This window comes from Diuraphis noxia, unplaced genomic scaffold, assembly GCF_037042655.1.
Source record: "Diuraphis noxia isolate RWA-SAM2 unplaced genomic scaffold, SU_Dnox_SAM2 contig0004, whole genome shotgun sequence".
Taxonomy (NCBI): domain Eukaryota; kingdom Metazoa; phylum Arthropoda; class Insecta; order Hemiptera; family Aphididae; genus Diuraphis; species Diuraphis noxia.
In genome coordinates, this window is record NW_028301714.1 from 45,716,788 (window position 1) to 45,734,420 (window position 17,633).

General features: G+C 23.5%; 4 protein-coding genes across 6 annotated transcripts; all 4 read left to right on the forward strand.

The window, feature by feature from the left end:
• Positions 1 to 283: 283 nt before the first annotated feature.
• Positions 284 to 2,753, forward strand: LOC107169327 (uncharacterized). Its single transcript, XM_015519048.2, has 4 exons — positions 284 to 437; positions 844 to 912; positions 1,699 to 1,860; positions 2,527 to 2,753. Exons 1-4 carry the CDS (start codon positions 381 to 383, stop codon positions 2,587 to 2,589), a joined length of 351 nt encoding a protein of 116 aa, XP_015374534.2. The 5' UTR covers positions 284 to 380; the 3' UTR covers positions 2,590 to 2,753.
• A 2,565-nt stretch (positions 2,754 to 5,318) lies between these two features.
• On the forward strand, positions 5,319 to 9,170 carry LOC149056116 (uncharacterized). Its single transcript, XM_089226247.1, has 4 exons — positions 5,319 to 5,453; positions 7,352 to 7,525; positions 7,612 to 7,806; positions 7,897 to 9,170. Exons 1-4 carry the CDS (start codon positions 5,391 to 5,393, stop codon positions 8,077 to 8,079), a joined length of 615 nt encoding a protein of 204 aa, XP_089082373.1. The 5' UTR covers positions 5,319 to 5,390; the 3' UTR covers positions 8,080 to 9,170.
• A 1,561-nt stretch (positions 9,171 to 10,731) lies between these two features.
• On the forward strand, positions 10,732 to 13,989 carry LOC149056117 (uncharacterized). 2 transcript variants are annotated; one of them, XM_089226250.1, is made up of 4 exons: positions 10,732 to 10,859; positions 10,974 to 11,155; positions 13,248 to 13,457; positions 13,547 to 13,989. In XM_089226250.1, exons 1-4 carry the CDS (start codon positions 10,811 to 10,813, stop codon positions 13,598 to 13,600), a joined length of 495 nt encoding a protein of 164 aa, XP_089082376.1. In that variant the 5' UTR covers positions 10,732 to 10,810; the 3' UTR covers positions 13,601 to 13,989. The 2 variants fall into 2 exon arrangements, with proteins under 2 accessions (XP_089082376.1, XP_089082377.1); XM_089226251.1 differs by having other exon boundaries at positions 10,807 to 10,865; positions 10,976 to 11,155.
• Positions 13,990 to 15,046: 1,057 nt separating this feature from the next.
• Positions 15,047 to 17,597, forward strand: LOC107169326 (uncharacterized). Of its 2 annotated transcripts, none has more exons than XM_089226248.1 (4): positions 15,047 to 15,199; positions 15,272 to 15,463; positions 17,107 to 17,325; positions 17,406 to 17,597. In XM_089226248.1, the coding sequence occupies exons 1-4, from the start codon at positions 15,149 to 15,151 to the stop codon at positions 17,457 to 17,459; spliced, it is 516 nt and encodes a 171-aa protein (XP_089082374.1). In that variant the 5' UTR covers positions 15,047 to 15,148; the 3' UTR covers positions 17,460 to 17,597. The 2 variants fall into 2 exon arrangements, with proteins under 2 accessions (XP_089082374.1, XP_089082375.1); XM_089226249.1 differs by having other exon boundaries at positions 15,048 to 15,199; positions 17,418 to 17,597.
• The last annotated feature ends 36 nt before the right edge of the window (positions 17,598 to 17,633 follow it).

Here is a 17,633-nt window from a genome sequence, read left to right on the forward strand (position 1 = left end):
TTTATATCTTTTTTAAAAACAAATTACCTAGTAATAATTCAATTTAAACAATTTTTATTTTTTTATACGTATTATTTGTACTTGGATATTCTTAACTGGCAATATTTTGACATGATGTATGAAATGTTCACTTCTAAGTAACAACGTATTCTGAGTAATTATGTATTTATGCTATAAAAATTCAAATTGTTATCAAAAACATTGTTGTTGTAGTACCAATAGCTTCTCACCCTCTCTAAAATAGTTTTTTATCTACTGAATAATTATATTATCTGCATAGTGTAACAATGACAAAACATAAAGCATATTGTGTTTAGTTTCGGGCCGACTTAGTAGACAATTTGTATTGTTTAGGTGAAACTTCAAAACCATTAATCGTCATGTCATTTATATTGTGGTTGGCCCTGGTTTCCACTGGATATCTAGTGAATTTAGAGGTAAATATTAAATAATAATTTACAATTAAATTTGTCATTCATATTAATTTAGTAACTGATTCTTTTGAGCAATTTATATATTGAATAGTTATGTAAAAAAAACAAAAACAACGTTTTACTTAAAATATGTTTTAAATCTACTGAAAACAAGTATCACATTTTACGGAATAATAACGATTTGAGACATTATAATATAGAAATGACTGAGCTTTTAATATTAATATTTTTGTTTTTATGATTTGATATACTGTTTATATTATAAGCTTGTACAGTTGTACCTCCATGAAATCATATTATGTTCAATACAATTATAATGTGGTTTTACAATTTAAAGAATTTTTTGGCGAAAAGTAAAATAAATTATATATTATGTTTTATTAATATAGATTTAATTATATAATTTTAGGCTGTGGAAATTGATGAAAACCATATTCTAACGTCAGAAATTCCTGTTCCATACAATTCAATCATTGAGGTAAGGAAGTTACTGACAAATTATTTTTTAAGACACATATCGAATTCTAGATAATATTTAATTTAACAACTTGTAGTACTATAATCATATATTTTATTAGTATTTGAAAAAAACCATCTTTGTGTCGAATTATATTCGAAAAAATTAAAAATAATTGGATTTTATTGCCTTAAGGTTTAAATTGTTTTATTGTTTTAAACACAATACAAGTAATTTAATATACTCATAAGTGTTGCTATCTATAAATAAAAAAATCACATATTTTTAAAAGGATATTTACTTTTTTGACTTTTTCAAGTGTTTGTTATTTATTACATAAATATTATATACATTTTATATATTTTTTCCATGCCTACATTAATTTATGGAACAGTTATGGAATATGTATATTTTCTAATGTAATATTAAGTGACTAGTCTAAAACATTTTTTTCTAAATTATTTATATCTTATTATAATCAACTTGCTATATACTTTTATGTATTACGAGACAGTGATCATTTCATTATTCATGAATGCTTTTAATTATTATGAGATGTTCTAATCGTAATGATATAATACATTTATAATACATTTATACCTACAACACCGTGTCAAATATTATATCACTTTAAAATGCAATTATTTTGATGTTTTGATACCTTAACAAAAACGTACGAACCAAATGTCATGAAAATATTATATTATAATATGTTGATAGTTTTTTCAATTAAAAAAATATATATATATGTAAAAATATAAACATTTTATAAAATTAATATTTAAAAATACATTTTTGTGACTGTAGGTACCTAGGTCAGGACTTAAGAAAACAGATAGCCAATTTTCAGATTTAGATTCGCTCTTTAAATTCATCTATCGTACTACTGAGGAATTCAAGATGAGTTCAGCTAATGGAAATATGGACTACAATTCATATTTGGATACTTTAAAATACGCATTCATTGAAGTATAGTAACATATTTTGTACAGTAAATTATATATGTTCAGTATTGTAAAATAATCGAAATAAGTATTAGAATGATTTTATTTGAGTGTTTATTTTAATACTTTTTCAGTTTTTCAGCACTAAATATTCTCAACGGTATTTGAAGTTGAAATACTTTAATTTTGTCAGTAATACTTTGATTCTCTTTTAATTTATATATTGTTTAATACCTATTAATTGTTTAGATATGTTATAAGTTTTTCTAAAAATTACTATCCAACATCCAAGTAAATATTATTAACATATTTCAACCAAATAATTCGATAAAAAAAGACTACCACGATCGACGAAAGGTTTTACAAACCTTTAAGTATCTTAAACAATTCACAATTTAATAACCAAATTCCTCTGTATGAAATATTATTATAAAATACGTAATTTATCCTAAATTAACATAAATTACTATCTAATGTTTAAAAAAATGCATCAGTAAATGTATAATATATATTTATTTTTTATTTAAATAATTTAAAAAAACCTACAAATTATTCGAAAAAAGTGTTAAAAATATATTTTTTAAGTATTTTAGAAGTATTTAAAGCACTTTTTTTTAAAGTAACTTTACGACACTGTAACAATGTGCAACATAAAAATTAATTTAATTAAATCTTTATTTTTTTTTTTTAGTTTAAGAAGGCCAATATGGTCGAAACCACCACTGAGCACAATTTTGTTAGTTATGGATGGTGAATCAACAGAAAAGTTTGTAATTTATAACTTATAAAGACGTGTATGCTAATTTTTGCCTTAATGTTTTTCAATTATTATTAATTGTAAAATTTTTATAAAAAAAATTAACATAAATTGTGTTTTAAGTTGTTTTTATTACTTATTAAACGTACCTTTGATTTTGATGATCAATTCTTATTTTCTTATGATATTTTTATTTTAAAATTTAATAATTTATTAAGGTTCTTAATACTGTTTACAATACATAAATAGAATATAATAACTACATTTGTTGAATTTTAAATATTTAATTATCTAAAGGTAAGTATTGAAAACGAAATTGAATTAATAATATAATCTATATATAATTTGTGTTTAAAAAATTATATGAAAATTTCAACAAAATAATCTTCTATTATGGGTTTACCATTAATAAACTAAAAATAATTTTTTTTTAGAACAGGTAGTTAATTATTTAGCAGGTATTTATTCGTTTCACCTAGGTATGTTTTATATATAATGATCAATTGGAAAATCCATATAGTATCCACATAGTAGGTACGTATGAAAAAATCTTGAATTCAATATTTTTCAATACAATGACCTTCGTCGTTAAATTAACACAGTTATTAAGCCCCCCTTATTTATATTATCTACATGATTTAAATAATTAAAGCTGTTTCTATTGTATTCAAATAAATTTTCGTATACTTGAAATGTTAATGACTTTGATACATATTTTTATTTTAATTAATTTAATGAAATAACCTACGATATACATAATACATAATGAACTAAATTTTTATAAGTGATCAGGACGTACATAATATTAAGGTGTTATCAAGATTAGGTATTGATGAATTGAAAATTAGAATAAGTCCATTTCAATTATACTAAATATGGAGTTACTTATTTGTGTTATTGATTTATACATTATAAAGTTAATAAGTAATAAATAAGTATTATTTCCTATTTAATTTATGAAAAAGTATATAAATTCAGTTACCTAAATATTTAATTTTTTAAACACGTTTCTGTGGAATGTATGTACGTAATCTGAGATCTTTATTCATTTTGCTAGGTATCATCGTCACAAATTTACCTAAATCAACTATTCAATTACTTTTATTGCTGACTAAAGTAATTATAAAATATCAATTATATTGACTAGGATTAGATTTTGTTATTTTTATTTCTTAGGTAACAATTCCAATTAATCAATTTAACAAAAATAGGTTATCTATTTTCCACATCAAGTTTAAAAATATATTTTAATTTTCCTAGTCGTAGCGGTATTTTTTTGTTTTAAATTAGGTACATGTATTTATTCAGAGTAAAACATTACCATACATTTATGTAGAATAAGAATTATAAAATATATGTTAAAGCTGTCATGATTAATTCAAATTTAGGTTGCATACCTATAGGCTAGGTATAGTAAGTGTATAATAGGTAGTAAGTACTGATAATTGTAATTTGTTAGTAATTATTATAGCAACTATAATTAATATCTTTATCATGCAAATAAGTCTTATTTTAATTATTTTATATCGAAGATATGGATTAATATCTAATATAATAAGTTATAGTTTATAATCAGACGAATTAACTATGCTTAATATTATCTACCAGTTCGATCCAAATTTGCAATTAATAATGATAACATAATTAGTGGGAAATTCATGGTATACTAATTTTGTTAACGATCCAACAACTAATATTTAAAGTGTACACAACAAATCCTTAATAAGGGGTTACGTAACAATTAATCCAATCAAAAATATAGGTTTAAGGATTATATTATAAAGGACCGACATTATAATGATTTATAAATAATCCATAAATTTTATATTTGAATATAATTTAAATACCAACAGTTTGAACAGTGATGTATCTTAGAAAGAAAACAGTGACTTCATTTTAATGATCAAAATATTTACGCACCAATTTCTATTTCCAAAAAAAAAAAAAAAAAAAAAAAATACGAATTTAATACTATTAAATTAAAAATAATTATTATCACTCTTTATAATTTTAAAAAAGTTTGTAATTTATTACAGATCTTATTACTTTCACCAAATGCCTGAGATATAAGTAATAAGTTGTGAATTTAAACTCATAGTAATTAAGAAGAATTGAATTTAGAATAGAACAATATGAAAAAAATATAAATAAAATAAATGATGTAGGTAGTATCTGAGTAAAAAGTAAACACTATTTTTAAATTTTACTTTGTATCGTCACCGTTTACGGTATATTTTAATTTTCAAATCTGATGTCTTTAGAGCATTTGGAAAATAGCAGGTACATATTATACTTTTCTACTCTTCACACTGATTTTTGAACTCCAAAATAATATTAATTCAAAACCTAATCATTCCGAAATTTACAAATAAAACTATAGTTTAATAACTCCAATTCATCGTCAACGGGCAATAATTTTTCAATAATAAATGTATAGCTGTGTATTATAACATACGTCATAATAATTATGCTGCAACAATAATGCAGTGCGTGCCATAGTTTGGATGATAGGCATCAGAAAGGGGATGAGTGCCACTTTGAGAACGCATGCTGTAAAATCTGTGAAATATACGAGTATTATGTGTATTACGGTGTTTTATACGATATTTATTATGTGAGCACGAGCGGACAACCGTCCGTTACAAAACCAGAAACAAAATAACAGTACCCAGTAAAAAAAAAGGTATGTAAAAAATAAATACAAATACATATAGGTACACCTATATTATTCAAGTTTAGTCTTCAGTCTGTTTTAGTGAACTGTACACATTGGTCAAAGCAGATCGTTTATAACCGTCATGGAGTCCGTACTGTGGTTAGCCTTGATTTCAGCTGGGTGTCTGTGTCTGGTCACTGTCACGGTAAATATAATAATATGTTAAACTTAATTATTTATTTATACGTATACCTAATAGATTTATTGTACTGAATTAATTTGAGGAATTTTGTTTACTAAACAACGAACCTAATATTGCATAATAGATTCGGTTAATGCGTATATGTGATTTGTATAACTCTGTTAAATAAAAAAATAAAGATCCTCTGACACAGCTTAGTGTTTGTTCTTATTGAAAAAAGTGTTGAAACAATATTTTAACTGTATCGAATGTAATACAACACATAAGTTGGCATACCATTTTTCTTACATTAGGTATCTAAATACGTTTGAACAGAACTATAATGTGGATTATCTTTAACTTAAAACATGGTTTAGGTTTGTTATTATTTTTGTTTCTCTAACATCACGACATTATTTAACAAGCTTTTCAGAATTATCGACAATTATCATTTAAGTATCTGTTAAATTTAAAAATAATTTTAACTTGTCAAAGTAAATTTTAGAATAAACTAATGATATATCTACGCAATACTTTAACAAGGAAGTAATGATATAAGTGTTAAACTACATTTTAGATTCTGAACAGAGCGAGGAATGTATTGATTTTACAATGATGTGTTTTTTTTTTGTGTGTGTCTATCATTACGTTTTGGGGCGGTAAAAGTGCATCGATTTTCGACTTCAGTACCTCGTTCGATCAAAAAGTGAATCAAGTTGGTACTTTGGGGGGGGGTAAAAAGTAAAAATGTTTAATATTTTTCATAATAATTGGGATAAACAAACTAAAAATTAAAGAAAAAATGGGAATTTTTACACACAATCAATTTTCAACAAAATCGATTTTGGTATTTGATGTAACTTTAAAACAAATGACCATAGATACATGAAATTTTTACCGAATGTTTATATAAGTATATTCTATCCACCATGCAATTTTATATCATAATTAGTCTTTTTTAAATTAAAATCGATAAAAAATTATTTGTTGGGTAGAAAAGCTTGAAAATTTAATACAAGGCTCCTAACATATTGTTATAATAGCAGTTGAAAAATAAAAGAAATTCAGTCACAATTTTTTTTTATAAGCATTCAAAGTTTGAATTTTTACAAAATACATAAAAACCACGAAAATTCGTAAATTATTTTAAGCTAAAATTCATAAAAAATTCTTTTGAAATTTAAATTTTTACAACATTGGATTTTCACTTGATTTCTTATTTAGCGATTTTCTTTTTCGGTGTAACTCTAAAACAAATGAGCGCAGATATTTTAAATTTTCGCTGAATGTTTGTATAGGTGTTTTATATATTTGATAAAATTTTCAAAATATTTTGATTTGTTTTGAGCTGTTTACTGACATTTTAATTTTTCAACTTTTTTAGTTTTTTTTCCTATAAATATCGATAAAAATTTATTTGTAGAGTACAAAAGCTTGAAAATGTAATTCAAGACACTTAACATATTGTTACAATAACAGTTGAAACATAGGCATGATTTTTTTTTATAAGCATTTGAAGTTCAAATTTTGACTAAATACGTAAAAATGACGGCAATGTTCAAAGCATCTTAGAAACTCATAAAAGTTTTTCTTTTTAAATCTAAGATTTAAAAATTTAATACAAGGCTCCTAATATACATATATTGTTACAATAGCAGTTGAAAAAAAAAAGAAATACATGGTCACAATTTTTTTTATAAGCATTCAAAATTTGAATTTTGACAACATACGCAAAAAATTAGCAAATTATTTTAAACTTGAAATTCATAAAAAATTTCTTTTTCAAACTAAGATTTGAAAATGTTTGATAATCTATGATATATCCTAGACAGATAATCCGTCTCCATTCAGAATCGATATAATCGAATATCAGAATATTTATTAAGTAAATATTAACATATTGATTTGAGTGTTTGACACAGGCTGGTCCAGTTTCTAGGAAAAACACATTCGTAGAACTAGACGCACAGCTATTGGAACGCATTGAACTTACCACTGAAGAAATAGCGAGAAATTCAACAAGAGAATTCGTAGACCACGAAATTCAAGCCATGATTGATTTGTTCATTGGAAATTTAAACATCACGATCGTCGACGTATGAAGACTTAAATGCAGTACCTACACTACGGTGTAAACGTTGTTTTTTCGATCTAAATTAAGTCATTTGCAATTTTTTTTTAGTTACAGCAATATTCCATTCTCCGGAATAGTTCAAATTTTGATGATTCGCAAATGAAAGAATTCCAAAAAAAAGGATTGATAATGTATGAAAACACAGCAATTACCGTAGAATACGTAGAATATAAAATCGGTGTTCTAACAAAATCTATCGAGGAACTTGAACAGCTTGAAAAATATATAATTGATGAGGAAAAAGTATTTATATCTACATAAACACATTATGTTTCATAGTTTTTATGTAATCTAAGTAATAATGTAACCATATAATATTTGTTTTTTATTTAGAGATTAAAAGACATTTCTAATAATTCACTACAAAAAAAAATAAAATCAGTGATGGACAAAATACAAACAACCAAGAGATTCATCGGTAATCACGTGGACCATTTAAAAGAAGTGAACGATATATTAAAAGGTCTTGGTGACAAGCTAATGACAACATTAAAAGTTTCCAATCATTCAAACTAATATTGATTAGCTTACAATATAATCGAAAGAAACACTACATTATGTGTTAAATATAAAAATGTTGTAATATTTTTTTGAATTACATTAAATTATAATAATATAAGAGATACAATAATTAATAATATTGATTGAAATATTTTTTTTTAGTATATTTCTAGTAATTATACAATGTTTTAAAATTTAAAATTTGTAAAAAAATTCATTATTATATTGTTAAACTTCATGATTTGATAAATTCTCGAGGACGTAATACAAAAAACAATTTTAGTAGCAATCAAATATTTTTTATTTTAAATTAATATTTATGTAAAAAAATAATCAAACATATATTTATAACAAATAACTTAGTATTAATTAGTAATAAGATATATTATTTAAGATATATATTTAGTAGGTAATTGTAAAAACAACGTAATAATTTTTAGTTTTATATAAATATATAATATATGATATACAACTGAAAAATTAAATAAATTCTGTTGGAATCAATATTAATTTTTTATAATTACTATTGTTATTATTTATAGACACTTGCGCTACAAGTACGATATAAATTTATTTTTTTTTCAATTCTGAAAATAGAAATGTTTACATTTTATTCAATTTTTTTTTCAAAATACCTATCTAGCCAATTTGTAAATTCAATTTTTAGGAAAAATGTTGATGGTTGAAACATTAATTTACGTAAATTAGTTTATATTTTACAATTTTTTAAAATATCAATATTCTTTTGAAGTAAATTAATTCGCAACGTAATAACTTTTTGAAAATATTCTTTTAGAAAATTTCCAAACATAACTATATAAGTAGATTATAAATTATTCATTATATATAAAATTTTCATAATTTTGTTCATATGTTTAACTAAGATTCATTTTTGATTTGTCAGGTTTTTCTGTTTCATCCTGTTCATATGTAAATCTTGTAATTTACTTTAATGGTAACAAATTGTAAGTTACTAGGTACCTTTTGAAAATGTTAACCGCTACGCATGTTAATGCAATTTAAATTTTAATCATAACAATTATACACGCTAACTACAATGATAGTTGAAGCATATTGACCAATAAAAAAAATTACATATTGAACAACATATGTTAATAATTAATTTACTTACCTATTATATTGCATATTATAATATATATGTATAATACAGGGTCCGTCTGAACAAATGCATGTTTTTCAAAATGATGCTATGCTCAAAGTAATTTCAGTAAAAAATGTTTTATTATATCAAATAATGCATACGCATATGCAGTTTCTTCATATGTAACAAAATTTAGGTTTTGAAAATAATGTCAGGCATATGGCGCCCTTGAACCACTAAGTAGGGGTGTTGGCATTCGCAAAACGATCCTATCGTGTCAATCAGCATCTGTCTCGAAATTTTTCTCACCACTTGAGTGATCTCGTCTCTCAATTTATCAAGGGTTCGTGGTTTGTATTGGAAGACTTTTGATTTTATGTGACCCCACCAAAAAAAATTATATATTCTCAAGTCAAGGGATTAAGGAGGCCACGGGAATGTCCCCAAAACGCGAAATGAGCCATATGTATGACATTATTTTCAAAACCTACATTTTGTTACATATGAAGAAACTGCATATGCGTATACATTTTTTGACATAATAAAACATTTTTTACTGAAATTACTTTGAGCATAGCATCATTTTGAAAAACATGCGTTTGTTCTGACGGACCCTGTACATATAAATGTATAATCAAAGACAGCACATCACAACTATCAAATCTCCATTATATTATAGATTAAACATGTAAACCATTGTAGGTTAATAAACATTTGTATTTGAAGCCTTAATTAATAAAAAAAATGTATAATATTTTTAAGCAGGACTACTAGCTGCTTATGTGTGTATAGTATAAAATGAACACCAAAACTTCGTAATAACATCAAACATATTATATTTTGAGATGTCATTTGTTATTATATGTGTATTAAATTATGTACTTATAAATTGTATTATATTGTTTAATTTCGTCTTACTTAAATACCATGTATAGGATAATATTATAAATATTTATTACTTTTTAATGTTATACAATATACATGTAGTTATATAATGGATCAGTCAACAAAGCTGAATTTATTCAAGGACAATAAAAAAAAAAAAAACTAGTTTAAATGCTTGGAAGTTGTGGAAATTGAATATATTCTTATTTATGATGAATCAAAATTATTATTTATTTCTATTTTTGAAATTACTTTAAATAAATATTACATATTATTTTTAATTAAGAAATTTAAGCAATGCACCATCGTATAGTTTTTTGATCTTGTCAACTACGATTCTTTCACGCAATTTTTATTAATTTGCTTACTATCCATTGTTTTGATTAAAAATAGTTGATAGGCAGCTAGTGGTCTAAGTATAACCTTTATGAAACTTTGGTCTTTTATTGCTATCATAATATTTTGTAATATAATTTAATAACATTATTATTTTATTTGTATATTAAAGTTTCGTCAGCATACTTTGTGAATACCCACGTAAGCATAAAAAAAAAAATTTGATAAATTATATAATCATATTTTATTTGTATTTTATTCTACTCAGATCTATTGTTTATTATCCAATTAAAATAATGATGATTTTAATCGAATAATTTAACTATTGCATTATTTCTGTTATTCAAGTGATAAAAAGGGAAATAGTATAAATATTGATTTCATGTAGCCTACGATTATCATTCAAAATCAGATACCAACAAGATGAGGACGACTCATATAAACGTTCTATTACTGTCTGTATTGGTAGTTCAGGAAAGTAAAAAAATTATTGCGTAGCATAAATTAAAATACATAAAATAATTTTTTATTTAATTTAATTCAATTGTATATTAATAAATAATTATATTTGATATTAATATGTTATAGATTTCCTCTGAAACTACTGAACTAGATAAAATATTAATGAAAATTCTATCATCTTCGTTTGAGGTTGTTGCAAAACCTATCAACGATTTATTAAATGAAATACCAATGAAATCAAATGTAGAAGGTTATTTGCATGAATTCTGGTGGAAATCAAAGCTACTTATGGAACAAGTCCAAGATGTAACTAGTAATATTTTATATTTCGAAAAATTATAAAATCGTTTATTGTCTTGACATTTTTTTTTCTTAAGAGGACGCCACATCAGTATGTGTTACCAATAATCTCGGTCTTATAAACATACAAAATGTCAAATTTTACATTCAAAATCATATATATTTTACTCTGTAATTTCTAAAATTAGAGCAAATTCACTTTTTATATAATTTAAATGTAAGATTATTATCTAGGGAATTTCATTGGCTTTCATTATATTTTAATTTTCAAAAGATTTATGAGTATTTTAAAATTGTCAATTGTTTGTATATATTAAAGTACTATATGAGTATTAAAACTCACTTAAACTCATTATGAAATTAAAAATTAATAAGCCTATGAGAATCCCTGCCATTCCATGGATAATAATCTTACATTTACATTTTATAAAGTGCAATTTCACTCTAATTTCAAAAATGACAGAGTAAAATGTATTATTGTGAACGTATAACATTTGCCATGTCGTATGTTTCTAAAACAGAGACAACACATGCTGGCGTGGTATCCTCCTAAGTTAAAAATATATTTTTAAATATTCATATAATCATAGATTAAATAATAAACCAATAAATATTTTAAACAATAAATATAGGTAGGTACCATAATATTCTAAACTTATTATTTAAATCTTAAAATAATTTATTCATTCATTGTTATTTATTAAAATGCATTTTATTAATCAAAAACAAATCATTTGTAACGCTATACTTAATACTAATTATGTTATTTGTATAATATTTCCTTCATATTTTATCAGAGTACTTACCTGTTTTTATATATTTACATTTTAAAATCATTTAAAATTAAACTATTTTAATATTTTCAAATTATGATATATACGTAGCAGATTATTCCGATTATGTTCTATATTTGCGTGTACAGACATATTACGGATGTATGGTAAACAATTTGTACTCAACACTAACATCAGTCATATCGTATTATTGATGTATTATAGGAAATTATCAGACCAATTTATATTTGTTAATCTTAATTTTGATGATTAATCATTGTATTGGAAATATTTAATAAAAGTCTCGATAATATTTTAATATTGGGTATTTGAGTGTTAAGAAAATTATTATGACGTCATAGAGCCAAAGAGCAAACGGCTGCCTAGAATGTTTCGCATGTAAAAGATGCTTGTCTTACAAAACGATTTTAATTTCTCATGATAAGATTTAGTTTATTTTAATCTGAGATGTTTATTATATTTTTTATTTGTATATTATATTTATGACTATAATATAAAACTAGTTTGCTGTTTTCAAGTTTAAAATCTGTACAAAACAGTCTAGTTTCATCAGCCATAAGAATACCATCGATTAGTCTAATACTTGATGACCTCTTTTATATATGAATTCATCCTAAGTATATAAAGTGATAGATCTTTACCATGATAGCACTTATTGCGCAAGTATGATTTTTCTTGTGATACCTTATGTTGTATTATACACGTCATTCTCATTATAGTGTATTATTATATTCACACATATAAGTTATATCATATGTTACTTTAAAATAAAATTTTTTTTTAATCATTTTGATATTAAAATATCTTCAACTAAATAATAGCATTTCAAACAGATGATCTGAATGTACTTAAGATTGCTATAAATTTCACAATGTTGGTAGCTATTATAGGTTTTCAACTTATAGAGAGTCTATACTCTATAACGTATCTATAAAGTCATCTATTTGATTTGCTACACTGCGATATTCAAAGTTTTTTAAATCTTATCAAGATAATTTTCTTGTTACCTACCTGATTATAGAATAATTATTAAATAATATATGTAGTATTGTTTTATATAATATTTTTAAATATCAGAAAACTAAAGAATTTTCATATGTATTTTTTTTTTTACATTTTCGTGTATTTTTGTAAAAATAATATTTTGTAAGTAAATCATGTTATAGTTCTTGAATAATACGTGTATGTTGTATATTATACAGACAGTTATGATAATTTATAACAAAAATATAAAAATAAGTTATATCATAATATATAGTACTTAAGTACATAATGAATATATATTAAATAAAATATTTTTTAAGGATATATTCAATACGATGCCAAAAGAAGAGAGAGCAAATAAAAGAAAGATGATTGGATACTTGTCAATGTACATGTCTGGAGCATTTTCAAAAGCTGCAAAATCTGTGTCCTCCACAATGAATAAATCTTTTGATACATTACCGGAGAATATTAAAACCAAATTAACTGTCATAGGAAATGATATTAATGACTTCTTAACAAAATTAAGGGTAAATTTAGTTGTTTAAATTTAATATATCTTAATTTATATTAAATTAAATTAAATGACTGAATAATAAAATACATTTTTTATGCACAGATTGAAAATATGAATGATTCTAAAGCACCACAAAATTACCCGAATAATAATTAATATTTAATAGATATCCGATAAAAATCTAGACAATCTAGTGGCACGATAAATAACAATGCCAAGTTAACATTTAAATTATATCAGTATAAACATAAATGACAAATAATCTACAATTGACGACTATTTTAATGATATTGTAGGAAATATGTAAATTGTATTTATTGATGTGCATTTAAATTTGTATACATTAAATTTATTCGTAAAGCAAATGTTATAAAATATTGATTAAAACACTTTATAGTAACACACGTATTTATACATAAATCTTATATTAAACTTTAAGTATGTGATGAAAAATTTAACTTATTAATATATTATTGTTTTAATTATTTAACTATATAAATTTACAATAAAATATACGATATGCAATGAATAACACTATTTTAAAATTGTTAGTTATTAATTTATTATATTAGAACATTGTACATTGTAATTGGTGTTGAAAAAAAATATATTTAGTATTACTGCATGCCCATTATCTTGAGAAACTTTATCTATAGTTTGATTTTAATTGATATTACCTATATTAAATGATAGATGCTTATTATGACAAAATGTAAATAATAATACGATATAAAACAGAGTAAACAGTTAAGCGACAAAGTATGTCTTGGAAATCATTATATTTTATTTTAATATAATATTATAGATTATTCAAAAAATATTGGATAGAGTCATGAAATTTAGTTGTTTTGTTATTCTTCTCTATTCAATATTTAAAATATTAATGTATTTTTCAAACATTGTATCTATCGCAAACAAAATGCAGATTTCATAAATAATAGTTTATTCTTTGATCAGTTATCACTATGTGTTTGTACTAGAAATTGATTAATGAAATAAAATATTTGAGGTGAGAAAAAAAAACAAAATAGGTAGTTGAAATAATCGAAAATAATTAAGAAAAATAAATAATTTTGTTTTATATATTTTTTTGTTTAATCCTATTTTAATATTAAATATTTAGACGTTATACTAATAAAAATTTCAAGTTGTATTATTTATTAATTTTATTAACTTATATATAGGTTATCCTCACGTTACTTCATTACATCAAACACGTAGAGTGTTTTACTTTTTTTCCTAAAATTGACTAATTAAATACTAACGAGGTTAAATTAAAAAAAATACAAGTACAGTTAATTACTTACCTATTATTTAGTTAGGTGTTTGGGAAAATATTTCAGGACATCTTCTCTTAAATCTAGAATATTATAGTGCAATTGCATATGGATATGGTGGAGGCAGACGTAAACAGTTTAATAAAAAATAAAACGATAGTAGCGGAAGTAAAGAATATAAATATATAATACAACATAATACATTAATACCATACGGCGGACGTAAACAATATAAGATTTAGCAATGTCATCGAACTTCATGAAAGACAGGTATAAAAGAAGATGTTTATTGGGTTGGAATTGATGGACAAAAACAAATTGTCAAGGTTATTTTTATTGAATATATTATATTATATATATGTCATATGGTAAGTTCTGATGCAGTGAATACGTTTTGAGAGTTTATTCGTTCAAATTCATTACTAAGATGAAGACATCAAATGTTTGTGTTCTCGTTATATCAGCATTAGTTGTAGCCCAGGAAAGTATTTTTAAACTTCTACTCTATATTAAAAACTTGATTTTAATTGTATGAATGATAATTTTTGCACAGGTTTCTTCTGAGGTTACTGAGCTCGATAAAATGGCCCTCACTTTGTTTCAATCTTTGGTTGATATTGTTGAAATACCGTATAGAAAAATTGAAAATATTGTAAATCCATCGGAAGCCGGTATAGAAAAAGAACCATTTTTAGATGATCTTATAATCAAACTTAAACGGAAGAAGGAAGAAATTGAAAAGGTAATAATATTTTTTAAGTAATTAATTTACTGTATAAAATACAAAAAAATATAATATAATAGGTAGTGTAACTATTTTTTTTAAATTGTATTTATGATTAGGTAGATAGATTTTTAAGGACCACTTTAAAGAACCATTGTTGTGCTCTTTATTCTTTGTGTTTTTAATGAATCGTTAAAATAATAAAGTAAAAAAATTTTTATAAAAAAAAAAGTTCTGGAAAATAATTACTTGAGAAAATATAAATGTATTATTAATGGTTATGCCTATTTACAAAAACACATATTTAAATACTCAAAGCAAACTTATTCTAATATTGTACACTATATTATTTTCTATTCGAGAAATAAATGGGTTTGTTGATTTATTTTCATAATTTAAGCAATTGATTTTTAATAAATTAAACATTAAAATCTATATAAATAATTGTTAACACGTTTTTTTTTCATGATATCTAGTATTTTCATACCTACAAAATAATTCAAATTATATAATTGTGATTTTTAAAGCCGAATAACCAAAAAATATATATTTAATTTTAATTTATGTATATAAAATATGTAATTATTAGGGTTTTGATTTGAAGGCAAAAGCCTTTCTTTTAATAATCATAATAGAGAAATAATTTTTATACAAAAATTTATTTCATTTGATTTCTAAGACGATGAATGTATTTTTTTTTGCCTTTTTTATGTTTAATTTCAGTTCATTTAATAATTGTATACACAGTTTACATATTATCGGTATAAATCGATAAGAGCTTGTGAAAACGGTGCATTGTCGATGTTATGTTTCTATAATGTTCTATCCGTTACCGTCTTAGATAACGAGTATTTGATATGGCCATAAAAGTACCCGTACTAGCTATTTAAAGATTAAAATATGTTTATAATGCGTAGATTCAAGACGGTTCGATGTTCGCATTCGTCGATCTCAATTGTCTTTTAATAATTTTTCTACGCGTTTATTTAATTCTGTTTTATTTTTTATTATGCTGAAAGTTAAATAAAATCACAATTACAAGTAGAATTTTTTTTAATACCAACTAGTTACCGTATTAATTTTTGTAGAATATTTTTGAATTGCTTTTTATATAAATTAAATGCTTTTTTTGCCTTTTTTACATTTTAAATGCCTTTTTATTAATTATGCTGCCTTCAAATCCGAACCCTAATAATTATAGTATCTAACCTACCTACTTTATAATATATTTAATACTTATACACTATATGTAAAATGGTAAAAAAACATGACAAGGTATGACATTATAATATTATTATACCTTGCCATATTTTGAACCATCGTCATATTTTTCCAACTCATTTTTTAAAAGTTGATATTATAAATTGTTGTTGTATACTTGTTTTTGTCTTATTTACAATGTAAAATGTGCACGAGAGAATTAAATTAAATTTATAAGTATTTCATCAAGCCAACAGATTGGCATTTATAAAAGTTTATGACATTACACTAAAATAAAATTTAATATATGTATGATACCATAAGCATAACAATAAATTTAAAATAATTTAATCATTAATAGGTACGGAGTATAAACACTATAAACTAATACGATAGATGATAACTAATAGATTAATATGTACGATCATAAATATTAAATAATATTTAAACGCTATTTTAAGAAATACTTAGAATCATTATCGCCGGAAACTAGAGAATTGCAAAAGAAGAGAATAAGCGAATTTGCCAATACTTCGCAAAGAATACTTAATTCAATTCAAACTTCTAGTAAAATGGCCAGGAGTATGATAAATGCATATTTTAACCACCTACCAAAAAATGTCCAGAACAAATTAATTGGGTTGGGACAAGACCTAAATAATATTTTACATAAATTAAAGGTAAATTCAAAAAAATATCTTTGATCATTAAATATTTAATAATCTATTGGTGGCTGGTATTTGAAAAATAATGCATATAGTTTTTGCCACAGGAAATGTCCAAGAATGATTCTTCGGCTGCAAAAAACAACTAACTTCGTGTAATCAAAAATATTTATAAAAATCAGCGGATCCTTGCGTCAATATTATTGAATCATTTAATTACCTATAAAAATTATTACTGATTCATATTTGTATCTTTATTTTATTTATTAAACCTATTTATTTAACTATATGCGTATTTTAATTTAATCATCTTCATTATTAAT